The sequence below is a fragment of the Apostichopus japonicus genome, chromosome 9 (genome assembly GCF_037975245.1).
Source record: "Apostichopus japonicus isolate 1M-3 chromosome 9, ASM3797524v1, whole genome shotgun sequence".
In the NCBI taxonomy this organism is placed as follows: Eukaryota; Metazoa; Echinodermata; class Holothuroidea; order Aspidochirotida; family Stichopodidae; genus Apostichopus; species Apostichopus japonicus.
Window position 1 is genome coordinate 36296340 of NC_092569.1, and position 27744 is coordinate 36324083.

General features: G+C 39.5%; 2 protein-coding genes across 8 annotated transcripts in view; both read left to right on the forward strand.

Annotated features, from left to right (window-relative positions):
• Positions 1-8662, forward strand: part of LOC139974557 (uncharacterized) — a 71725-nt gene extending 63063 nt beyond the window's left edge. For both annotated transcript variants that reach the window (XM_071981781.1, XM_071981780.1), the window contains exons 2-3: positions 5586-5823; positions 6370-8662. In XM_071981781.1, coding sequence (XP_071837882.1) covers positions 5623-5823; positions 6370-8076 — 1908 coding nt within the window. In that variant the 5' untranslated portion in view covers positions 5586-5622 and the 3' untranslated portion in view covers positions 8077-8662. The remainder of the gene's footprint in view (positions 1-5585; positions 5824-6369) is intronic.
• Positions 8663-11611: 2949 nt separating this feature from the next.
• Positions 11612-26232, forward strand: LOC139974556 (uncharacterized). 6 transcript variants are annotated; one of them, XR_011795506.1, is made up of 3 exons: positions 11612-12926; positions 13504-13718; positions 14013-14152. XR_011795506.1 is itself a non-coding variant. In XM_071981776.1 (3 exons), exons 2-3 carry the CDS (start codon positions 23457-23459, stop codon positions 25592-25594), a joined length of 1845 nt encoding a protein of 614 aa, XP_071837877.1. In that variant the 5' UTR covers positions 11634-12926; positions 23444-23456; the 3' UTR covers positions 25595-26232. The 6 variants fall into 6 exon arrangements, 4 of the variants coding, with proteins under 4 accessions (XP_071837877.1, XP_071837878.1, XP_071837879.1 ...); XR_011795505.1 differs by having other exon boundaries at positions 11615-12645; XM_071981776.1 differs by lacking the exons at positions 13504-13718; positions 14013-14152 and adding exons at positions 23444-23657; positions 23951-26232 and having other exon boundaries at positions 11634-12926.
• The last annotated feature ends 1512 nt before the right edge of the window (positions 26233-27744 follow it).

Consider the following 27744-nt stretch of genomic DNA (forward strand, 5'->3'; position numbering starts at 1 on the left):
ATCGTTGTGGATCGAAACAACATTTAGCCAAGTCACATCTATGCAGAGCAAAGAATGCTAAGTGCGACGCGTGTGGTAAAACAGGACACTTCGCGAGGGTTTGTTTACAAAACAACAATAATGCGAGTGTTCGAAAGGTGGATTCTACACAGAGCAGTACGCTACATAATCCTAGTACTACCGATGAAGGAGCAGATAGTGTACAGGTGTTGGGAATTTCTAACGTTACAGGACCAGCGGTTGAAGCCGGTTCCGCGAAACCAAGCATCGTCTGTGACCTGGAAATCAACAGCATCAGTCTGAGGTTTGTGGTGGACACCGGCAGTGATATTACCCTCATGAATGCAAGAAGGTTTGATAAGTATTTTTTGCGGGAATCCCTCCGTCCAATAAACAAGAAACTTGTCTCCTACAACAACACTGTTATCCAAACTTTAGGTTGTTTTACGGCCAAAGTAGGCCATAAAGGAAAGAGCATGCATGCCAACATTTATGTTGTTGAGGTGGGGATTTCCCTTATTGGTAAAGATGTCATCCAAGGACTAGGCTTACAGTTGGATGGCACATCATTATCATGCCTACAGGTGGGTACAAGTAATGTTGGGCCTACACCTAATATGCCTAGTGCGCCTGGTGTTATGAGGGGTTTTTAAGCCTAACACTTGCACTGACACTAGTAGTGATAATAACACAGGTATTAGTCATGGTAAAACTACTAGACATAGGCCTACACTTATACCTAATGATGGTACAGTCATCAGTAATGATGCTAACAGTTACACACATGATTCTAGTGCCATTACAGGGCAATTTCAGGATTTATTTTCTGAGGGTGTGGGGCGAATCAAAGGCTATGCCCACAAAATAAAACTTCAGCCTGGCTTTAAGCCAGTGCAACAGCAACTACGACGCATACCATTTGCAGTTCGGGGTAAAGTTGTGAATGAGCTGAAGCGTCTGACAGACGAGGGGGTCATTGAACCAGTTCGGGAGGCATCCGAGTGGGTATCCCCAATAGTAGTAGCGTGGAAAAAGGATGGGGGGATCCGTATTTGTGTTGATTTGAGAAAAGTTAACGAAGCGGTAGTGATTGAAAAATACCCCCTACCGAATATTGATGAGCTCCTGTCTGAGCTTAGGAATGCCAAATTTTTCTCAAAATTAGACCTTAAGTCGGCTTACTACCAGCTTGAGTTAGAAGAGAGTTCACGTTACTTAACAACGTTTGTGACACACGAAGGCCTTTATCGTTATAAGCGTGTTTGCTTTGGCCTGGCCTCAGCTCCTACCTGTTTTCAACGTGTCATGAGCTCTGTTTTACAGGGGGTTAAAGGGGTTCAGTATTTCATTGACGATATAATTGTATATGGTGTAAACAGGGGGGAGCATGATAAGAGATTGCATGCAGTGTTGACCAAACTCAGGTCAGTGGGGATGAAACTGAACTCTAAGTGTGAGTTCAATGTGGGGTCAATTGAAATCTTGGGTCACGTGGTGGATCACAAGGGACTATCCCCAAACCCAGACCTGGTGAGAGCAATTAATGAGGCACCCACCCCAACAAATAGGGATCAAGTTAAATCTTTCTTGGGGCTGGTGGGTTATTACTCCAAATTTATTCGCCACTTTGCCACGCGAGTTCAGCACATTAGGGATACAATGGTAGCTGATGCCTTTGAATGGACAAAGGAGGCCGAAGTGGCATTTCAGGCAGTAAAGCATGAAATCATCAATAGTACGGCGCTAGCCTTATTTGATCCGGATAGGGAGACCATTGTTACAACTGATGCTAGTGGGTATGGTGTTGGATCTGTAATGACACAAATTCAAGGGGGGCAAGAGGTCACTGTGTGTTTTGCATCCCGTAAACTAACCGCTGCAGAACAGAAATATTCAGTGGGAGAACGGGAGGCCTTGGCATGTGTATGGGCGATTGAAAAATGGCATACATACTTATGGGGTAGACCATTTGCCCTAAGGACAGATCATAGGGCATTGACTACATTGTTAGCCACTAGTGGAACTGGCCATAGGCCAATGCGGATTGCCCGCTGGGCTACACGCCTCTGTCATTACAACTATACAGTGGAATACAAACCTGGTATAGAAAATAAAGTGGCAGACGCCCTATCCCGTTTGCCAGTGGAACATAACCCAGCAATTGGCGTAGTCGATGATGACGATGACGACATTGCTGCGGTTTGTCAAACAGTATTACAGGAGAGTAGCGTTACCTATACTCAGCTACAAAGTGAGACGAATAGGGACGAGGCTTGCCAAACTATAAAAGGGTACATACAGCAGGGATGGCCTCAGAGTAAATCAGGAGTAGATGATAAAGTGAAGCCATACTGCAGTGTGCATGATGAATTGTCAGTTCATGACAATATCATATTCAGGGGTGAAAAAGTTGTAGTCCCTACAGGACTAACAAGTATCATAGTTAGCATGGCCCATGAGGGACACCAGGGTATGGTAAGGACAAAACAGAGAATAAGGAAGCTATATTGGTGGCCAGGCATGGACAACCAGGTTACCACAATGGTAAAGCATTGTGCAACATGCAACTTGGCTGATAAGTCGGTGAGCACAAGAGTAGCTCCAATGCAGCCAGTACCATTACCAGAATGTAGTTGGGACAAACTGGGATTGGACATAGTGGGTCCTGATGAGACTGCACCATTAGGATGCAGATTTGCAATAACCCTGATAGACTACAAGTCTAAGTGGCCAGAGGTTGCATTTACGGATACTGTCACATCAAGCACGGTGATAGAGTTTTTATAAACTGTGTTCAGTAGGGAAGGCTACCCTAAAGAGATTGTGACGGACCATGGTGTACAATTTACTTCTCATGAATTTAAAGAATTCTTGTGTTCGAGAAACATAGTACATAGAATGTCCGCTATCTACCACCCTCAAGGGAATAGTACGGTAGAGCGATTCAATAGGGTGTTCAAGGGTTACTTACAAACAGCAAGGCTAGAGAACACCAATAGGAAAAGCACAGTGCGAGAATTTCTGTGTATTTACATGCAGGAGTACCCCTCATGCTACAACGGGGGAATCCCCAAAGATGGCATTGCATGGTCGTCATCTGCGAACCAAATTAGATATAGTGGGAGCAACCCCTGTACCTACACAGACTGACCCAGATAGAGTTAGAGAGCGTGTAGAGCATGCGCAGACTAAGAGCAAGCATTATTTTGACAAGAGAAAGAGGGTTAAGCACAGAGTATTTAAGGTGCATGACTGGGTACGTGTCCACTTACCAGGACATATTCCAAAGGGCAAAAGCAGTTATTCTGATCCTTTACAAATAACCAAGAAAGTTGGTCAAAGCACCTACATTCTGTCTGATGGCAAGACCTGGAATGTAGAGCGATTGGTTCCCTACATGGGAGGTTGGGCCCCAAACCAGGGCAGGAATGAAGAGTGGCTCTTGCCTGTGGCTGGTCAAGTAGAACCATGTGAGAGGCCCAGAGGACGGGAAGCAATTAGGGAACGGCCCATCAGGAACCGTAGACCACCCACTTGGGTGAGGGATTATGTGATGGACTAATTTAGTGTTTAAAGTAGTCAAGAGATTTGATCAGTTTGAAGTTTATTATGTTTATTATTCAAGTTTATTAAAGTTGTTGATTTATGCATGTGGTATTCTTTTACAAACATGAATTCTGAAGAAAACAAAATCCTATGACCCTACTGCAGGGGTTACACTTCAGTTATAAGGAGGGGGAAATGTTGTGTTCAGTTATTGTAATGACATTCTTTATGTATTTATGATATGTATTCTTGAAGTACGCCCTCTCCAAGATGGCAGTGCTACACACTTACGAGTAAGAAATAAACAGGCAATCAATCTTCATGAATCAAGAACATCGTGTCTTTATTTATAACAACTAAACACTATATTGATCTATGGCATACACACATGTAGTGGTCAAACGATTATGCAATATCGGATAATACCGATTATTTTTTTCATCATCGGCCCGATTCCGATTTTTTCTTCACGAATTATGTGCACGAATTTTCCAAAATCCGTGGTTTTCCGCGGTCCGCAATGTAAATACCAGTTCCGCGAATATAATTTTCTGCTACATGAATGTGAACATAAAGGAAAGTAATAACAGGGAATTGTTGGACAAAACGCCCATAACTCCAAAACGGAAGGAGATATGCATTTTTTTCCGGCGGTAAAGGGTTATATGCTCCTCGTGGCTTCGTGTAATCTCGTTCTAGGAATACAATCACACGCAGAGACCAACATTTTATGTGGAACGTTAAATGTTTGTTGGCTTAAATCACTCGCTCGCTATATGCAGATACTCTATATGTTCTGTCGTAACTCTTAACGTTACTTGTGCCGTATACACATGAAAACATCGCCATTTAAATCCTGTTCAACATTCTCTAAAAAAGCCATTGTATATTCAATTTAACAAGTTGTTTAGAGTATGATCTTTCCGATTGTGACATAAGTGTGCATTTTTTTCTAACAATGTTATAATTATAAGTTAACAAACATTCAACGCTTAAACTAAAATTAAAACAAAAAGTATTACAGTGGTACACGTAGGCTACAGAATTTGAGCATCTAACATTACATGCAGTAAGGCAGAAATTCAAACGATGAAATGCTTTTGACATTTTACCCTATCTAAGATCTTAAATGATACCAAATAATCAAACACTAAATTTATCGTTAATTGTAAACTGATCACATGGATGGCATTATTTACATATGATTTCAGCCACGTGTGTCATAACTTATGACGTCATTATCAGTATTATCCTGGCCAATCACGTAATTGATTAAAAGTTTTAAGCAGCAATACATTATATAATTGAAAGACAAACAACATCTGCTAACCTGTGAACAACCATTAATTTTAACAAGTAAAGGGATCCATGGTTTCAAGTATACCAGGGGCTATTTCTAGGGTCACATTAGGCATATACCTGTTCAACATGAATACATCAGATTTAATAAAGTAATGTCAGGTGTTGGCAGCTTTTCTCATACAAAGTGTTTTTACTGAAAAAAAATTGTAAAAAGTGCAAACTTGTGAAACATGAAATCTCAGAATAACAAAATTTATGCAACTTATAAATGCCTGAAAAGTGTCATTTCCTGCAATCTGGGAGACATTTTTGGCTAAATTTGTTTTTGTACGCTACGCGCCAACCGATAGTGGCGCTCCGCTTAGTTAGTACTGACAACAGCACCCGCGCTTAGTACTGACAACAGCACCCGGACAAAAAAGTGACAAGCGGAGAACACTGCTCCCCCCCCCCCCAAACCCAACCACGACTGAGGATCATAAGTTGTTGTCGTGATGCATTTGATTTACTACTTTATCTCAAATACATTTATTTTAAAACACATGAAATCATATTTATAAAGAAACAGAAAACATTTTCAACAACATGTTCTCGGTATAACATCCCCTTCTTGACTCGCTTGTCGCATGATTGATATATACTGCCAAATACTTTCGGCTCATTTTTATTCAGTGTTCTAAATGGATGTCAGAGGTTTATTCAAATACATTCAACTAATGTACCGTTTTTCATTTTAGCTACCAACACAAGTTGTTCGTTAACTGTGGAACCATAATGGATGTTAAAAAAGGCTACTGTTGGCGATGTAATCAATCTTTACGGGGTGCGCCGAAGAAATGTACCTCTTGTGCGACAGCTGAGTATTGCAGTACGTTTTGCCTCCGTGACGACTGGGTTCGACATGAGAGTGTAGAATGCCCCAATTGGTCGGCCAAACCATGTGGAAGTTGTAAGAAAATCGGAGCAACATGTGAGGTTGGTATTGTTTCGGCATGTTACATGTTTTTTTTTTATCTTTTTCTGTTCAAAGCCAAACGAAGATTGCGATTTAACATATAAATGGCTCATGTACGCGGGTGACTAATAAGTCCGGACGGTTGTCAGAATGGACACATTTGCGACAATCATTGCGTTTGCCGAGAAAATAAAACGCGATTTGCACTCATAAAAGATGTTTGGATGCTCGTCACAATTTGGCTGTTCGTCTCCCCAAACAATATTTATTTATACAGACGTAAGAGATTGTCAGCTCAGGATTTGTCATTCAACTGAGAATATGTCAATCAGCTTTTCTAGTGATACACAGTGCATTAAATAGGCTAAATTAACGTACTCTGTTAATGTGTGGAATAATAATAAAGATCCATCCGTATGAATGCATGGAGGATCTGAATATTCAATGTACAAACCAAACATTCGTTCTCGTAACGTTTATTCCTAGCAGTTTTATTGAACAAGTGTAAGAGCGTGTTGTTGTTCTAAGATTGCAGCAAATCTTTGATCTTCCTATTTCTTTAACAGTGCTGTGGGTGTTTATCGATCATGTACTGCAATGATACTTGCCAAAAGTTACACTGGGAGAGCCACAAGCGTGATTGCGTCAAGTGGAAGAAAAAAGCCAAGAACCTCGCATCCAGGCTGCGATTATCCTACACGCAGGACTATCCGTTTTATTTTAGTAATTCATTTGCGAATGACCTCTTGAACTTGGAGAGTAACGAAATGAAAGACAAAAATGATTTAGAGTCCGCCCAACAATATTACAGCATTTTACTTCCTGCTTGCGGTGACCTACGTCAGATGATCCAGACGGTGTATTCACTCCCTTTAAACTTCACTGGTAGTCTGAAGTTTGTTTTGAATGATATTGACCCGTTCTCCATGGCCAGAAATGTCCTGCTACTCTATATGATAAGTTCATCTACCGAGGTCATCGCTCCAAAGATTGCATCCATCTGGTTATCACTCCATCTCTCTGAGGAAGAGTACACCCTCCTCCGTACATCGCTCCATAGACTCATAGAGATGGACGCCGCTCGGTTCAAGGAAAGCACGAGCGATGTAGTTGATGTCAGTGCGCATTCATATAGCGCAATGCGTGAAGTTTGGATGAGATGGGACAAACTGCAGTGTCATAAAGGCAGTAAGGATTGTATCAAGTTAGAAGAAGAGAGACAAAATATGGTTCCACAAGACGAGGAATCAAAATTAAGTGTTAAGGGATACATAGGTCAAGTTCCAAGGCGTCACGCTGCATCCATTGATAAATGGTTCTCTGATGGCGTTATAATGGCAAAGGAAACCCAAAAAGACCTACTACCCTATTACAACTACACATTCACCGGCCGGAGAGTTGGACAAAGTTTCTTTGCAGGAACCAATATTCCTTCAGATATAACATTTAATTACTGTGTCAATAATGATTGCGTCCCTTTCCGGATGTGGGACTATCTAGACATGATCAAGAACGAAGACCATGACTCCGTCACAGAAATGTGTCATGCGTTTACCACCAAATGTGTTACCATAACAACGAACATGATCAAGCAAAGAAGAATGAAGTTGGGAATTTATATTTCAAACTTCTTGAGACTTCAACCGCTTTTACCCCGCAATGCTCAATTCGACCGCATATTCGCCTCAAATCTGATTGACTACCACAAAATATCTGTCGTGTTGGAGACGTTGGAACCCCTTCTGAGTAATGATAATCCACACGCCGTTCTTCTTACTGAGACAATTAATTGGTACGGTAATTTGGAGAAGGATGCAGACCTTCCTACTGATCCGAACACTAGATACGAATTACTTCTTCGACATAGGAGGGATTCACTTGTGCAAAGTATACTCGCCGATGCAAGGGGTAACACAGTTAGCATAATGCGAGAATTCTACAATAACATGATATATTTTGTAACTTATCTACGAGCTAGAAGGATCCATGAACCAGAGGTACCCTATTCTGGGCAGTCAAGGAGAAAACTTCCAACATGGTTGGATTTGAGAAATTGGGGTAAACTTAGTCTTCGTGACTTTCGCTCAGGTAGAAATAAGGTTGTGCCACTTTGCCGAAGGGTAAACGCCCGGACTGTTTCCAGATGTCGCGGAAGTAACCGTATCCTTGAATGGTATCGAGAAGATGGATGTCACAACCCGTTCTGGGATAACCCCCTGAAGTATTTTATTGATTGCTTTACGTGTTTAGTTAATTGGATGCTAATTATTTAGCCATGGTTTTGTGCATCCTTAAGCATTACGTAATCATTTATTTGTTAACGAGTATCGGAATTCCGTCGGCATGGGGTATAAATAGAACATTAAAGCCACGTGCTCTCTCTTTTCAATCTCGGTCTTGAACCGAAAGCAAAACCGTAAGTTGCACTTGTTTAATTATAAAATGTCAGAATTTAGTTCAAAAGAAACCAATTTCCACCCTCATTGAGATAACATGGACTCATTACTTTACGAATTAAATTCGGTGTTTTTGGTACTTTTATAGATGGTAAAAGAGGCAGGGAAGAAACTAAATTAAAGCTTGAACGAGGAAAGAAAGAGAACGTGAAACTTCGAAAAGGAAAATGCCGACGCTCGTATAGAAAGAATTAAGGAACATTCATTTGTATTAACCATACACGTTGACAGAACCGTCAACGAAACAAAACTAGGACCATAAGAAGGAAAGGATGCCATATGAAGTATAGAAGTTAAAACGTTTAAAAGGATATATGCAGTAAATGATGACTTTTTATTGTTCTATGTAACGCAACTAATTTTATTGTTGTTGTTAGTAATTATATTGAACCTTTGAAACTCATATACTCTCTCTGTCTGTCTTTACGCCGTTGTCGACGGCTCTCTTGAAAAGAATCCATGGCAATGGATCTCCTTTGTAAACTCACACACTAATCTCTAACACCGAACCGCGATTTATAAGATCATCTGTACAGGAAATCACATGTCTTTGAACACCTCCAAAGCGCAACTGGTGTGTAACGACAAATGTCGTCACCCAATAGTAATATCATTCAAACTCACTGTCCATTGATGACGTCGCCGGTAACTTGTATGTTACTCCCGTCTAACCGTTGTCTGTACGGAGCCATTAGATAACCTTCCATGGTAAATATTGAATCCGTATCAGTATGCTGATCGTGTATCATGACCCGGCAGCTTATATCAAAATCTTCCTTCTTCGTTTGATTGATAATCACATAATTACAACCGATGTGTCATTGCGGTTCCAACCTTTGTCCCGGAATCTTCATCTTAGAGGTGAAGTTTTACCGTCGCTTTAAGACTTACAAGGCATTACCACAACAGGCCATGACGGGGCGGTCCGGGTTTGATTGTCTCGCCAATTAGTGGCTAATACAGTGAGTACCATGGAAGCATTACCACGACTAAACAACCCACTGACAGGACTATAAAATTTGTCATCGAAGGAAATATTTCCATTTTTTATGGAAAGGACAATACCCATCTACTTACCCAGCGCTTGAATATGTTATTGAGCAGCGTGCAACCTTCGATATAATAATCCAACTAATATCAACGGTAGTTCCTCTGTTTCTATGATAGACAGAACTTTCTGCACATGAAAAGAATACTTAACGGAACATTTAACAATAACTATTTTTTAATGGTTCATTTTCTTTCTTCGTTTTACGAGCGTTCGCTGTAACTTCTGCTCCCGTTCCATATTAGTTCTGCTTCCGTTCCTTGTATATTTTATTTCCGTTACCTACAATGTCCGCTTCCATTCTATTCCTCTACATGTTATGTATCCGTTCCCTATACGTTCTATTTCCGTTACATATCAGGTCCGGTCGTTCCCCAGCGTCCTTTTTCTGTTCCCCGTTATATATTATCTCCGTTTCATACGTTCATTCCAGTCCTCTACATGTTATCTTTCCGTTCCCGATTTTTTTTTTCCATTCTGTTGTAAGTATATATATATTTCGGTTAGGTCTTTCACACATTTATTTTTTGATTAAGCTTCACCAATCTGTTTCTGGTTTCTGATTTACTGCTCTTTGACTTATTTCAGAGATACACGGGCCGCTGACTAAAACCATCAAAATTCTACACTGAACGAATAAAACTGGCTTGTTAATCCCCAATACATAAGGAAACTCGTCAGTAATAAAGTAAAATCATTATACCGTCAGATAAATTTAAATAATGTACTCAAATGCATCGCATAAATGGACCCAACTGTACTGTGTTAAGAATTTGGCATTACAAGGTGTGAATGCAGTCAACATGTATTGTATTTTCCCTGAACATACCACTGTATTGTATTATTTCAACATCATTTCCCCCCCCCCTTTGAAATGCACAGCTTTATTGTGATATTTAAGACCATAAGCACTATGTTTCCCTTTTAGTTTTGTGTAGCCTATATTGACTCTATGCTAGACTAAGTAGTCAACCACTTTATTGATTAGTGTCAGATGTTTACAAGGTCATTTCTCAAAAATTGAAAGTAATGTTACATGTTGCATCTACAGCCATGCACCTAAAATATATACCTCTTGTCATGCAATTGTCTGCTCACTTTGTACTTATGCAGGATTTCAATGTCTCTTTTGCATCTGTTTTGTATGTGCAGTTAAAATGCTAAGATAAGAGCCTCAAGGCAGACGGGTAACAGTGGTTGTATAGGAAGCAGACACACAATACGTAAGCAATACACGGAGAGTAACCCTCAGTTCGACTCAGGGGCGTCAAACATGGGGTGAGGGGCAGGGGATACGCCCCACTTTCTGAAGGGCGGGAACACAATATCTAATGTCCCCCCACCCCCACCCAGGTTTAGTGACTGACTCGTATAGGCGCTTGGCATATCATTCAGGCTCATAATGACTTGTGCATCTCATAACGAGAGCTCAAACACGTAATGCTACATAAGATTAGTAGTTATTAATGTTTTATTCTGATCTGCTCGACCACCAGATGAAAAGTTGAACTTTGTAACAGGGTTGAAATATGAATGATGGCCCCCACCGACCCACCACCCACTTTCAATTGGCATTGACAGCACTGGTTTGACTTAACTTAGTTTTCGTATAGATTCTTCTCGTGTATCCCGTACGCGAGACAGTATCGAATAGAAATTCTACCTGGAATGACAGCTCATGTTTTAAAAAGGTCTACTACAGATCGTTTTTTTAATTTCTTTCTTTCGAATTAGATGCATTATATCTTTATGTTTTATTCTTCTCTCAAAATTTATATTTGTTCTTGAATTAAACATTTGAAAACTTCACAGCTGAAGCCCCCACCAGGGCTTAGAATCCATTCTGGAGAAACTTAACTGCTGTGCCTGACATGTAGTTTCGTGCTTTTCAACCTGAGGCTATGAGAGAATAGGAAGTCTCCGAAACGTTGCTTCGCCCCTGGACCCACTGTGAGACTCTTAGATACCACAGAACAACGTGTCTTATTCTGGCATGTATTGATTTGCTTCCAAATCACTAGCAGGGGCCAAAAATATATACCTGAAAGTGCTGAAGCCCTATACTCCCAGCCAATAACAGTGTACACAATGGGCATTAAAGCGACCCCAACTGGGTTGTAACTAGCCGAGCGGCTGTGGGATCGATAGGGCCGCTGTCGGCCACCATATGTCAGGATGAATGTGTGCCAACTACAAGATAACACAACCTGAACCAATAAAACACGAACAAATACATTGAATTTTGTTCTACATATTTAATACGAAACCGATGCCTAACTTGGGCAGGTGTCTACAAAACCAAACTAAATAATACATGAGGTCAACACAGTATCTAAAGCTGTAATTATAAAACATATAATCCCTCTATTAGTTCAATATTTAAACGCAGCTGGGCCAGTCCATTAAGTCGGTTCCAAGAACGCTAATTGGTCTACTGTACACACCCTCGAGAAACGATCCACTGAAGTTGACGTACTAAAGAAAACGATCAAATTCAGTCACAATCATATACCGACTATCCGACGAAGATGGGAATCCAAAAGAAATTATTGTCCTCAACAGAGAATGCCCGAGAGTGCCAGCCATATGCGGGCATCTAGAAGTGCCAAATATAACAAATATGGACTCTTGTTCCGTACCCCATTTCCATTGATACACTGCAGCTTGCTACGCCACTCCCGCAGGCCTACACACCCGGTAAACCCGACTCAATTTTGCCAGCTAATTGTTTAGTTATTTTATTTCAAACCTGGCTATTGAAACACCGAAGTGTGCGAACGTACATGGTAGTAAGTGAGCATGATTGATTCATGTAGAGGAATACTTGTTACATATCGTCAAATCGGTTTTCATTCTCTGTTTTTTTTTACGTCATTACTTTTTAACAATTATATCTTATTTATTGTTTTCTATTTTAATGCCATACTAAGCATGCAGGCCGCCCGGAGGGTGCCTTGCCACGTATTGAATATACAATCAGTTCAAAGCCTTTCCAGAGATAGCACCATTTTGCATCGAAGCCACCTTACATATACACAAATTTTTCCACTTAGAGCCTCCCCCAGGACGGCCCCTCCTGCACGGGATGCCATCTATTCAAGGTACGCCCCTGCGTATACTTAAACCCTGACCAGTCAATTCTGTCGCATGTTGCAATACCAGACGGAAATCCCTGTACACGTAATTAACTTCGTAAGCATGCACAGGATTACAGAATTTACACAGCATTGCACATTAGAGAGACGGCACAGCTTCCCTCACACCTAACCTAGCCTTGCATCGAACAATTGCGAGTAGACTGCTCTGTGTTTAATATTTTGAGTCTGGAATAGTTTCACGTAAGTAGAATTATTTGTTTCTATTCAAGCTCCTTAAGATCCGATACTTATCTGTTGATTTACGCACAAAAAACCTCCACTTCACGACGAAAGTAAATATATCAGCAGGCGAAGGTAGGATTTGAAATTGAACCATGCATGTGTCATCAAAGACGTGAGTTCCATAGTCCATATGTTAATTTTCGTGATGTGCTGTTTCAACAATACTATGCCTTTTTGTGTATGAACAACGATATTTCAGGTTCATATACTTTGATAGCTCACGCGTAGCGTTAACTGTGGTGAGTTGAAGTACTTTACAACGTGCATTGGATGCTTGCATGTAATAATTAACTGAAATATTGAATAATTAATTGTGTAGTGAAACGGATGAAGCACGACCTTAATCTGCATGATTTTGATCATAAATGTACAGCATAGTTTAACACGCTCACATAGATATAAGCGTATATCCATCACTCAGTTCCAGGCTGGTCAGATGCAGAATTTTCATAAAAAGGGGTTATAACTATATTGTCGCTGAAGCCGATTCCACGTGTAAGGGAAGGAGGGTTGGGAGAATCCTCACAACAGGACAACAGAAAAATAACTGCCAAATGGTGCATACTGAGTAAACATAGACCTAGCCACTAAAGCACAAGTATATTGGATTCAAAAATAGTTTTTTACCTCGGCTTTAAATATTAAGTACTTGACTCCCCTGCCCAGCCGCCCCCCCCCCCCAGGATCAGCGTATGCGCTCTACTTTTGAACTTTTGGCAAGATATGGGTCTGTTTCACAACCCTAAGTATATATAGACGTTTGCATGCAGCACAATTTCCTGAAAGATTCTTCTTAAATTTTGTTTATCATAATAGCTTTTCTCAAACGATGGACGTGAAGGAAGGATTTTGCTGGAGGTGTAACTTAAAATTACGAATAGGAATGGTAATATGCGATTCGTGTAAAATCGCTCAATACTGCAGTCAAAAGTGCAAAGAAGCTGACCAGCTACGTCACAAAAGTGTAGAATGTCCTACATGATCAACCAAAACGTGCGGACATTGTCAGAAAAATTGGAGCTAAATATGAAGTAAGTTGCACATATTATACCCGAAATTTCGGACATTCCATTATACAAGAAGCAAGGTCACAGGAGGGTCGAGGGGGTTATGCTGGTATGTAATTGAAAGTTTACTCACGTCTAAATATGTAAAAATGTGCATGGTTATTTATTTAAACGAGCACATAGTCTTCACATGAATATACAAATCATCGTTTCAAATTCATTTTAGAACTTCACTTGAGTAACAAATTCAGCAGATTTATGTAGCGAAACTTTATGGATGGAGTTAGCAACAGTTTCTTTTTCTAATTCTTTCTCCAGTGTGCTGATTGCTTGACAACGGATTACTGTAATGGTGATTGTCAGAAGCGACACTGGAAACGGCATAAACCTGTTTGTCAAATTTGGAAAGGAAGAGTAAAGCAAACAGCATTGCGACCGCTGATATATATTCAAGATTTTCCTTATTACTTCAGTAATTCTTTCGCTAATGATCTCCTAAATCTAGAAAATAATGAAGGAGAGGGCAGTTCATCATCTGCTGACCTTAGCAACAATGACAAAATCACTTCCGACTTTAGCATTTTACTTCCTGCCTGCGGTGACCTACGTCATATGATCCAGACGGTGTATTCACTCCCTGTAAACTTCACTGGTATCCTGAAGTTTGTTTTGAATGATATTGATCCGTTCGTCATGGCCAGAAATGTCCTTCTTCTCTACATGTTTAGTTCATCAAAAGACGACACCGCTCCGATTGTTTCGTCCATTTGGCTGTCTCTCCTTCTCTCTGAGGAAGAGTATTCCCTCCTCAAAGACTCCCTCAAAAATCTAACCGAGATGGACTCCATGCAACTGAAGAAGAGAACGAACGGTATGCTTGAAGTAAGTGAGAAGTCCTACAACACTTTGCGTGGAGTATGGCTTGGCTGGAAGAACCTCGAGGTAGGGACATGGACACATTTTGGTGACTTTATTAGAAATCAGAGGAACGTAATTGTTTGCCCTCGACCCTTTAGCAGTTAAAGGCACCAATGCATACATCGAACAAGTTCCGAAGCGGCACGCACCGTCGATTCGCAAATGGATTGAAGATGGTGTAATAACTTCCGGAGATAAACGACTAGGAAAGACCTTGCGGTATTGCAACCCGACATTCACTGGTCGTCAACTGGGCGAGAGTTTCCGACCAGGGGAGTCCATTCCTCATGATTTTGTATTTCAATACTGCGTCAGATGTGATTGTATTCCGTTTCAGATGTGGGATTATCTTGATATGGTTCAACATATCGACTGTGACTCGGTCACCGAAATGTCTCATGCCTTCACCACTGATTGCGTCATCAAAGTGACGAATATGATGAATGAGAAACGACTGATCATAAAGACCTTCATCGAAGATTTTCTTAACATTGAATCATTTCTGACCGACAGTCCGCAATTTGATCGTATTTTTACATCCAATCTGATAGATTACCACCAAGTGGGAACGGTGCTGGGGACACTTGAACCTCTCCTTAACAAAGAGAACCCTTATGCTGTCATCTTGACGGAAACCTTTAACTGGCATGCGGGGGTGGAGGGTGCGGATCTACCAACTGATGGGAAAGTCCAATCAAGTTTGTTCCTTCGTGCAGCAAGGGATGTAGATCCAACGATGAAACGGTTCTCTTCTATGAAGGACATGAATTATAACTTCACTCGTGAATATTATAATAATATGGATTACTTCATATCTTACCTCAGAGGCAGAAAGCTCAATGATTCAGGCAAGTTTCGCTACGAAGGAACTAAACCAAAATTACCCACATGGTCTGATGTGAAAAAGTGGGGAGGGTTACACCTCCGCGACTTTCGCGCCGCTCGGCATAAGGTTGTTCCATTTTCCCGAAGGGTGAACGCTCGCGCGGTAAACATGCAGCGTGGCAGTGTTCGTACCCTTGAATGGTATCGGAAGGAGGTTTAATCACATACTATGACTAAGGCAAAGCTGATGAGGATATTCAGGTGGTTCAAGTTGATTGCTTGACAAAATTGTTGAAAATCTTCTAATTCAAACCCACACATCCCTGCATAGCAAAGTGTATGGCGAAGACTATAACTTTCTCGAATTGTGTGATATTTTGTGAATACATCTGGCAACAGCGCAGATAATGGGCAATTAAGCTGAAAACTTTGATTTCTTTATACTATGTAAATCGTTTAGCCAAGGAGGGAATAATATTTCGTCGAAAACATTTCTTTTTAAATATTGAGAACAAATGGCAGCGTTGAGAAAACATTCGAAATGATTCATATTTCAATGATATCACAACGAACAGCTTATTTAAGGAAAATGACGCTTTTCAGAGAAGAATTATCTCAAATCGGATCACGAACATCTACTGTGATCCACTTACTGAAGTAATGGAAAGTTTATCCAGTCATAATGTGTTACAATCAATCTACTTTTTTCTCGAGTTAGGGGAATGATATTGAGATAAGGTTCTCGGTGTGCAACTAGCAAAGTGTAGATTCTTCCTTTGTAGGATAAGCGTTACATCGTCTGCCACCAAAGCAATGCTGTATCTTAGCAACCACAACAAATTAAAACCATAAAAAAGAAAAGAAAAAGGGAAAGATAATCCAGTGAATGATTTAGATATCGTGTCATAACTGCTATTCATTGCTTTCAAGTTCATTGCTTAATAAATCTTTCCTCATTCATTAACATCATGTACACTTATGTGAGATATGAACGTCAACTAACATTACATATCGTGCAAATAAACAAGATGTCGAAGAAAACTTGAAGAATGCAATGAGGATGCATTTTGTTTACTCAAGGCATTTTCGAAAACCTGTGATAGTTTTAGACGTCGCTAAATACAAAGTTCCTCGTCACGTTCGTAATTATTTATGGTATAAACTATTTAAACAGGTAACGCCTTACCACATCTCTCTCAATCACTCTCAATGTAAAGTGATGAAGAAATTAAGCCATTATAAAGACAGGTCAGATAAACCATGCTGCCAGGAGGACGTATTATTACATCCAATGCCAAGTCAATACTTGGTACAAGTTCCGTTCTATGACATTGAGATATATTGTAAATGATTGTAATACGTAGTTTTATATCATATATGAAATAACTTAATGGGTTGAGCTATGAAGTAATTTTCGATTACGGACACGTCTGCAAGAACAATTTTAAATTACTATATGAGACCGAAAGGACAGCTACGTTTTATAATTATTCGCTCTTATCTTCGTATAAACAAGAATTTATCCCATTTTGTTATTAAAACCACTTTTATTATTCAAAAGGGCTCCGTTGTTGCAATATTAATATCAAATTAATAAACTTGTAATTAATTGTTGTTGTAAAATGAGCACAAGAAAAGTGATTTCAATTTCCCTTTTGTTGAAGATTATTTAAATACTGGAAAAAGTTGGAGAATGTTCAGGTAATCTTATGATTTGTGATTAGAAGTAAAGTTTTTACCACAATTTAATATGTAATGGCAATAATATTGAAGAGTAACATTTAGTAAGAAAGAAACTGTTACCTGTCCAGGTTAGATTTTTCTATAACTTAAATTTTTGAGAAATGACACTTTAAACACGGAGGCACATGAATTAAAGTTTCTGGCTACCTAGACTAATACACATACCATCAGGCCAGTTCCTCGGATGCAACACAAATCTCAGTAGACAAACATACGGCTTTTAGACCGTCAAATGATGTTAACAATGTATTACAAATTTGACAAGGACAAATTGTATTCATGTTATCCAAAGATGTGCTTTATAAGAAGTTAATATAAAATATCTTTGGTTAGGATATTAATAATGGTAAACTAATGGACCATTTAGGCATGTAATAAGGAGCTGACATTTTCACCAATTAAACATTTTTATCTGAATATCCTGAAAACCAGAATATACACAGAAACGTTCCTAGCTATCAATTTCTCTGTTCTCTTGGCCTATCACATATTGTGCCTTAAGCTATTCTTAAATAAATATATCTATCATTTATCTCTCAATATTATGTAAAGCAGAACACCAACAGAGTCATTATCAATGTTATTTTCTGTACACGTACACTGGGCACAAATAGATGTAATCAAAAGCTTCTTGGCATTGTTGCAGTTCAATGTATGTTCACAAAAGATAATTTTAAGACATCCACATAAAGTATAACTCCAGTTAAACTCTTGAGCAGAGCAGTTTTACTGTTCGGACAAAGTACACAGAAAGAATGATAGGGTTAACTATGGGTTTACTATAGTCTCTAACTACAATGTAACAAGTAGCTTACTATTCCCACATCACAACAGATACACCTGTATACCAACACTGGGGGTTGGGGATGGGCAGGGTTATAACTGGGGTGGGGGATGGGCAGAGTTATAACTGGGGTGGGGGATGGGCAGGGATATAACTGGGGTGGGGCATGGGCAGGGATATAACTGGGGTGGGGTGGGCAGGGTTATAACTGGGGTGGGGATTGGCAGGGTTATGACTGGAGTGGGGATTGGCATGGTTATGACTGGGGTGGGGATGGGCAGCATAATAACTGGGGTGGGGGATGGGCAGGGTTATAACTGGGGTGCGGTATGAGAGAACCAGGGTCCGATTGGAAGGTTACGGTTCTGTGTGTTACAATCTTTGCCATTTTCCGAGAGATAGAAATACTGATTTAGGAATGCACCATATCAACAAATAAATACGTCTTAGAACATTCAAGGAATTAAAAAAAACATCTTTGTGATGTAGACTTAATGGATGAGTATGTTTGTTTACATCCATGATTGATTCCCTATTTGTCCCTTTGTTGACCCCTTCCTTCCCCCATTCTCACACCTCTGAACCTCTTCCACAGCACATGCTTCTGAAAGATTAAATTATTGGATATATCACACCGAATAATGCAAACCACTAACAATAACTGAAAAATTAACTACCAGCTGCATATCTTTGTTTTCAGCCACTATGACAGATGGACCGCCCACAACCAAGGTCAAAACACAGGATAACAAAACCCTAAATGATGCTTAGTACTCCGCAGATAATCCATCTTAGATTAAACTGATCATTTACAGGGTTAATGAAGTAGTAATTATTTAAATCATTTAAATCAGCGGCGTAACGTCTATGGGCTCGGACGGGGCAAACCCAGGGGCCCCGACCAAACGGGGCCCCCGCTGCACTGATGTTCAGAACTTAGAAGAGGGGTACCCTTTTTTTTCTTTTCTTTTTTGATGCGGCACGTTTTCGTTGGAAAAGAAACTATAAACGAGACAATGGACATATTTTTCTGTGCGTGAATACGTTCGTCATAAATCATATGCCCCTGCAACTGCAAATGTCGTGTCCGCCTTTCCGCACGACTGACTCAAGAGCCTGAGGTACACACTGGAACTTGATAGGCTAAGCTGGTACATATTATAACGAAATATCGCCTCTATAATTTCAATGAATTCGCTCTCGGTCAGGGTTGCCACATGACATTGGCCGAAATCTAGGCCAAATGACACAAATTTGGCATATTTTGAACTACTTTGGCTGATGCTTTCCTCAGCTATCGGTCAAATCGCCGATGCCTAATATTTGTGTGTAGATTTGTATGTTTCCGTATCATACAGTGAATCGAATTTGTCATATATTTCACCGTTTTGCTTATATTTTGCCACGGGTGGAAATATACATGTTTATGTTAGTTGGACATTAATCATTTGGTCTTATTGTCCTTTCATCTCTTAATGTATTCTAGCTTTGCAACATATTTACAGTATGACAGACAAGGCGGACCAATATGTGTCTATGAACGCAGATTTTCCCCAAAATCTCAGTCGATAAAATCACCACGTGTGTTCCATATACGGCTTACATTGCACCAGAGAGCTTGTAGAACCCCAGAGCTTCCAGGGCCCTAAGGTGGTCCCTGGACCCACGCCTTTGGGACTTCGCGCTCCGCGCTCGTGATGTTCCGCAGCGCACATCTGTTGATTCTCCGCAGCAGCCAGGGGGTCCTTCCTTCCCTGGACCCAGGGGCCCCCAGACTCATCGTTACGCCGCTGATTTAAATCATCAGTAAATCTATACTTGCATAAGCCAATACGTAACTTGAAATACTGAAACTCTGTTGAAATGAAGGGGCAGAGGACTCAGCTTATTAGTAAAGTGTTGATACATTTGCACCAGTTGAACCGGTTTTACCAAATTATCTGAGAATTATTCAAAACCACATAATATTTGGTGGACTGGAACGGTTGGTTTCACAAAATTAAAGCATTATGCTATGAAATTAATATATATATTGCAAGCAATGGTTTTTGAGAGGGGAGAGGGGAGAGGGGAAAGGGGATAGGGGACAGGGGAGAGGGGACAGGGGAGAAGGGAGAGGGGAGATTTGTCTATAAACATTCTATACTACATTCATTTACATTTACATCTACAAACTATTGCATCCAACCTGCTCATCCTGAACATTCAACTACTGCACCCAACCGGTAACTTAAAAGGAAACTTAACTGCTCTCTGTGACATGTATTTTCGCGCTTTACAACATGAGGCTAGGAGAGAACAAGAAGTCTCTGAAACGCTGCTCCGTCCCGGGACATTGTGAGGCTCTGAGATATATTCCACAGAACAAATTTCTCTTTCTGACATGTATATATTGCTTCAAAATCACTAGCAGAGGCCAAAAATATAAACCTGAAAATGCTGCAGCCCTATACTCCCAGCCAATAACAGTGTATACAATGGGTCACTAGATGCTGTAATTATAAAACAACTGTCACTTTATTGCTTTCATTTTTAAAACGCATCTGAGCCAGTCACTTCAGTCGGTACCAAAAAGCTAATTGGTCTTTAAAGACGATCCACTGAAGTTGACGTACTAAAGAGACAATCAAATTTACTAATGATAACGACGATTCGACAAAGATTTCAATTCAAAAGAAACCTTGTGCTCACCAGAGAAAGCCGAGATGCCAAATATAAAATATGGACTCTTCTTTCGAGCCCATTTCCATTGATGCACTGTTCCTTGCTGCGCCACTACCGCAGACCTACACACCCGATAAACCCGGTTCAAGTTCGCTCGCTAACCGTTTAGTTATTTTATTGTAAACCGGGTAATTCCTAGGATGATTAACAAGCTATTGAAAAAAACCGAATTGTGCCCATGGTAGTAATTGTGCATGATTGATTCACATAGAGGAATCCTTGTTATATATCGTCAAATCGGTTTTCATTTTCTTCCATTACTTTCTATAATTATATCTTATTTATTGTTTTCTTTGTCAGTGTCTTCCGCCCTGGGAAATATGGGACGAATGCACCCAATAGTGTCATGTAGAAGCCACTCCTGAATTGTGCTGATTCATCCAATTTAATAAAGCTATGTCTTGGGATCTTTGGAATACTGGATATAACTTTAGAAACACAAGTTCCAACCTCCAGTGCGGTCCGCTCTGGAGGGTGCCTTGCCACGTGTTGACCATATAAGCAGTTCAAAGCGTTGCCAATATTATTATTTTTTGCCACCTAAACCACCTTACATAAGCACAAGTTTCTCAATGGGGAGGGGACCCTTCCTACCCGTAGACCCCTCCCCTTCACGGTTTGACAAAAGAAGGATCCGCCCCTTGTACCAACTATTCTAGGTTCACCCGTGCGTATAGTTAGATCCTGTTCTGTCAATTCTGTCGCAATACCAGACGGAAATCCCCGTACACATAATTAACTTATTCAGCATGCATTGCAGGAATTGCATACTAGGGAAACCGGACAAATTACTTCACACCCTGCCATTGCATCGAACAATTGCGAGTAGACTGCTGCTCTGTGGTTGAATATTTTAAGTTGGAATAGTTTCAGGTAAGTTGAATTGTTTGTTTCTCTCGATAATCAGGCGAAGGTGGGATTTGAAATTGAACCATGCATGTATCATCAAAGACTGAGTTCCATAGTCATTATGTTATATTTCGTGATGTGCTGTATCAACCATACTATGCCATTTTGTGCATGAACAATGATTTTTCAGGTTCATATACTTTGATAGCCCACACGTAGCGATAACTGTTGTTAAGTTAAAGTACTTCACAACGTGCGTTGGATGCCTGCATGTAATAATTAACTGAAAGATTGAATAATTAATTGTGTAGTGAAAGCACGACCTTTCTTTGCAAGATTATGATTAAAGATACACAGCATAATTTAACACGCTCAGCGTGGATATTTGATATAAGCGTATATCCATCACTCAGTTCCAGGCTTGTCAGATCCAGAATTTCATAAAAGGGGTTATAACTACGTGGCCGCTGAAGCCGATTCTACATGTAAGGGAAGGAGGGTTGGGAGAATCCTCACAACAGAACAACAGAACTACAGAAACATAAACGTCAAATGGTGCATACTGAGCTAAACATAAACCTGGCAACTGAAGCACACGTTCATTGGATTCAAATATATGGTTTTTTACCTCGGCTTTAAATGTTAATTACTTTTCTACCCCTGCACCAGCCTCGCCAGTATCAGCGTATGTGTTATATCCTTTTGGGCTTTTGGTTAGCTATGGGTCTGTATCACAATCCTAAGTAAGTAAGTAAGTCAATTTTATTGAATCCCAGAAGGAAATTACCTATCTGCGGTGAGCAATACAATGAATGATACAAAATACAAAGAACATTGATACAATGAATGATACAAAATACAAAAAAAACATTGATAATATACAATAGTTAAATGCAGTCTAAAAATATATATACACTAACTAGCTCCGACAGCGCAACTAAGCGTAACTAACGGCCACCCCCCCCCCCCTACCTCGTGAAGTTCTTGTTGTGAATACTAATGGCAGTGCCTATAAACGAGGAACGATGTCTATTTTTGTGTGACGTCAGCGACCTCAATCTACCGCTACGAGCAATGATACGGTTGGTTAGATGATTGTGCAAATACTGTGATCTTTCCACACGGACAGCAGCTTGTCTCGTACATAATTCTCGTAGACCGAGGGCACTGACGGAAGACTTTCCCTAATAATTTTACCAGCACGTTTAATAACAACATCCAGAACCTTTATGCTGATACCTCCCGCATTACTTCCCCAGCAAGTAATAAAATAGGTCAAAACACTACAGATAATGGAGTTATAGAAGATGGCGAGAATATCTGGATTTATATTCAAAGAATTCAGCTTACGTAAGCAGTATAATCTTGGTTTTATCCGTTTTTCAAGATAATCTATGTGTTCACCCCAACTTAATTTATCATCAATTATCACCCCTAATATTTGTAACTACTAACTCTATCAACAATACTACCTTTAATATTATCACATCGTTTGCTAATACCTTATGTCTAGTTCTAAAATCAATAACCGTTTCTATGGTTTTAGTTACATTTAATTCCAAATAGTTTTCATCACAATAGTCTACGAATCTGCTTATCTGTTCAAGGTACATGTTATGGTTGCCATCAGAAACCAAACAAATATGGGCAGTGTCATCAGCAAATTTCACTAAGGTACAGTTAGGGTGTGTTGAGCGAATTTCAGATGTGTAGACAGTAAACAGAAATGGTGTTAGAACTGTCACCTGTGGGGCACCAGTACTGCAATGAGTAATATCGGAATGAACGATATCACCTAGTTGAACATACTGCGAGCGGCTGTTGAAATAGTTTAAGTATATATAGACGTTTGTATGCAACCCTTGTTACCTGAAAGAATCTTCTTAAATTGTCTTTATCGTAATAGATTTTCCCAAACAATGGACGTGAAGGAAGGATTTTGCTGGAGGTGTAACTTAAAGTTACGAAAAGGAATGGTAATATGTGATTCGTGTAAAATCGCTCAATACTGCAGTCAAAAGTGCAAAGAAGCTGACCAGCTACGTCATAAAAGTGTAGAATGTCCTACATGGTCAACCAAACCTTGCGGAAATTGTCAGAACATTGGAGCTAAATATCAAGTAAGTTACACACAGGTTGTTGCCGAAATTTCAGTCATTACATTTATACACGAAGCAAGATCACATGAGGGCGAGGGGTTTATGCTGGCATGTAATTGAAAGTTTACTCACGTCTAATTCTAAATATGTAGAAATGTTCATGGTTATTTATTTAATAGTCTTCATATGAATATACAAGTCATCGTTTCAAATTCATTTTAGAACTACAGTTGAGTAACAAATTCAACAGATTTATGTAGCGAAACTTTATGGATGGAGTTAGCAACAGTTTCTTTTTCTAATTTCTTCTCTAGTGTGCTGATTGCTTGACAACTAATTACTGTAATGGTGATTGTCAGAAGCGACACTGGAAGCGGCATAAACCTGTTTGTCAAATTTGGAAAGAAAGAGTAAAGCAAACAGCATTGCGATCGCTGATATATATTCAAGATTTTCCTTATTACTTCAGTAATTCTTTCGCTAATGATCTCCTAAATCTAGAAAGTAACGAAGGAAAGGGCAGTTTGTCTTCTGCTGACCTTAGCAACAATGATAAAATCACTTCCGACTTCAGCATTTTAATTCCTGCTTGCGGTGACCTACGTCAGATGATCCAGACGGTGTATTCCCTCCCTGTAAACTTCACTGGTAGCTTGAAATTTGTTTTGAATGATATTGACCCGTTCGTCTTGGCCAGAAATGTCCTTCTTCTCTACATGTTTAGTTCATCAAAAGACGACACCGCTCCGATTATTTCGTCTATTTGGCTGTCTCTCCTTCTCTCTGAGGAAGAGTATTCCCTCCTCCAAGACTCCCTCAAAAATCTAACCGAGATGGACTCCATGCATTTGAAGAAGAGAACGAACGGTGTGCTTGAAGTAAGTGAGAGGTCCTACAACACTTTGCGTGGAGTATGGCTTGGCTGGAAGAACCTCGAGGTAGGGACATGGACACATTTTGGTGATTTTATTAGAAATCAGAGGAACGTAATGTTTGCCCTCGACCCTTTAGCAGTTGAAAGCACCAATGGATACATCGAACAAGTTCCGAAGCGACACGCACCGTCGATTCGCAAATGGATGGAAGACGGTGTAATAGCTTCCGGAGACAAACGACTAGGGAACACCTTGCGGTATTGCAACCCGACCTTCACTGGTCGTCAACTGGGCGAGAGTTTCCGACCAGGGGAGTCCATTCCTCATGATTTTGTATTTCAATACTGCGTCAGATGTGATTGTATTCCGTTTCAGATGTGGGATTATCTTGATATGATTCAACACATCGACTGTGACTCGGTCACCGAAATGTGTCATGCCTTCACCACTGATTGCGTCATCAAAGCTACGAAAATGATGAATGAGAAACGACTGATCATAAAGACCTTCGTTGAAGATTTTCTTAACATTGAATCATTTCTGACCGACAGTCCGCAATTTGATCGTATTTTCACATCCAATCTGATAGATTATCACCAAGTGGGAACGGTGCTGGGGACACTTGAGCCCCTCCTTAACAAGGAGAACCCCCACGCTGTCATCTTGACGGAAACCTTTAACTGGTATGCGGGGATGGAGGGTGCGGATCTACCAACTGATAAGAAAGTCCAAGCGATGTATGCCCTTCGTGCAGCAAGGGATATAGATCCAACGATGAAACGGTTCTTTTCTATGAAGGACTTCAATTGTAGCATCTCTCGTGAATATTATAATAATATGGATTACTTCATATCTTACCTCAGAGGCAGAAAGCTCAATGATTCAGGCAAGTTTCGATACGAAGGAACTAAACCAAAATTACCAACATGGTCAGATGTGAAAAAGTGGGGAGGGTTACACCTCCGCGACTTTCGCGCCGGTAGGCATAAGGTTGTTCCATTTTGTCGAAGGGTGAACGCTCGCGCGGTAAACATGCAGCGTGGTAGTGTTCGTACCCTCGAATGGTATCGGAAGGAGGTTTAATCACATACTATGACCAAGGCAAAGCTGAAGAGGATATTCAGGTGGTTCAAGTTGATTGCTTGACAAAATTCTGAAAATGTTCTGTATCTTTATTTCAAAACCACATCCCTGCATAGCAAATTGTATGGCGATGATTATAACTTTCTCGAATTGTGTGATATTTTGTGAATACATCTGGCAACAATGTAGAAAATGATGTCGTCATGGCAATGGAGCTGAAAAACGTTGTTTTTCTTTATACTATGTAAATCGTTTAGCCGAGGGAAATAATATTCCGTCAACATTTTTTTTTTTAAATATTAAGAACATATGGCAGCTTTGAGCAAACATTCGAAATGATTCATATTTCAATGAAAACACAATGAATGTGTTATTTAAGGAAAATGACGCTTTTCAGAGAAGAATTGTCTCAAATCGGATCACAAACCACCTACTGTGATATACTTCCTGGAGTAATGTAAAATTTATCTAGTCATAATGTGTTATAATCAATCAACTTTTTTCTAGGGTCAAGGAAATGATATTGAGATAGGGTTTTCGGTGTGCAACTAACAGTGTGTGGATTTTTCCCTCTCTATGATAAGCGTTAGATTGTCTGCCACCAAACATTGCTGTATCTTACCAATAATAAAAAATATTTTAAAAAAAATTAAAAAAATATATAATATATAAAATAAAAATGTAAAAAAGAAAAGAAAAAGAAAAGGAGAGATAATGCAGAGAATGATCTAGATTTCGTGTCATAACTGATACTCAGTGCTCTCAAATTCATTGCTTAATAAATCTTTCCTCACTCATTATCATCATGTACACTTATGTGGGATATGAACGTCAACTAACACTATATCGTGCAGACAAACAAACAAGGTGTCAAAAGAAATTGAAGAACCAATGGGGATGCAGGTTTTTTTAATCAAGGCATTTTCGAATACCTGTGATAATTTAGACGTTGCTGATTACATAGTTCCTCACATGACCGGTAGTATCAATAAGAGGTCTATTTTGTTATTTCGTCACGTACATAATTATTTATGGTATAAACTCTTTAAACAGCTAAGGCCTTATAACATCTGTTGTTCGATTATTGAAGAAAAAAAATTCACACTCAATGTAACGTGATGATCAAGTACTAAAGACATAAATTCAGATCAGATAAACAATTTTGCAAGGAGGACCTATTACTACATCCAATGCCAAGTCAATACTTGGTACAAGTTCCGTTCTATGCCATTGACATGTATTGAAATGATTGGAATACGTAGTTTTCTATCTTATATGAAAGAACTTAATGGGTTGGGCTCTGAAGTAATTTTCGATTACGGACACGTCTGCAAGAACAATTTTAAATTACTACATGAGACCAATTGAAAAGGACAGTTACGTTATATAATTATTCGCTCTTATCTTCGTATAACCAAGACTTTATCCCATTTTGTTATTAAAACCACTTTTATTATTCAAAAGGGCTCCTTTGTTGCAATATTAATATCAAATTAATAAACTTGTAATTAATTGTTGTTGTAAAATGAACACAAGAAAAGTGATTAAAATTACCCTTTTGTTGAAGATTATTAAAATACTGGAGAAAGTTAGAAAATGTTGAGGTAATCATATGGTTTGTGATCAAAAGTAAAGTTTTTACCACAATTTAATATCTAATGGCAATAATTTTGAAGAGTAACATTTAGTAAGAAAGAAACTGTTATCTGTCCAGGTTGGATTTCTATAACTGAATTTTCTGAGAAATGACACTTAAAACATGGTGGCACATGAGTTAAAGTGGCTGGGCTACCTAGTCTAATACACAGACTATCAGGTCAGTTCCTAATGCAACACAAATCTCAAATAGGCAAACATAAAACTTTTAGACCCTCAAATGATGTTTACAATGTATTACAAATTTGTCAAGTACAAATTGTATTCATGTTATCCAAAGATGTGCTTTATAATTTAAGTTAATATAAAATATCTTTGGTTAGCTTATTCATAGTGGTAAAATGCATTTAAGCATGAAGTAAGGAGCTTACGTTTTCACCAATTAAACCTTTTTATCTGAATATCCTGAAAACCAGAATATACACAGAAACGTTCCTAGCTATCAATTTCTCTGTTCTCTTGGCCTATCACATATTGTGCCTCAAGCCATTCGT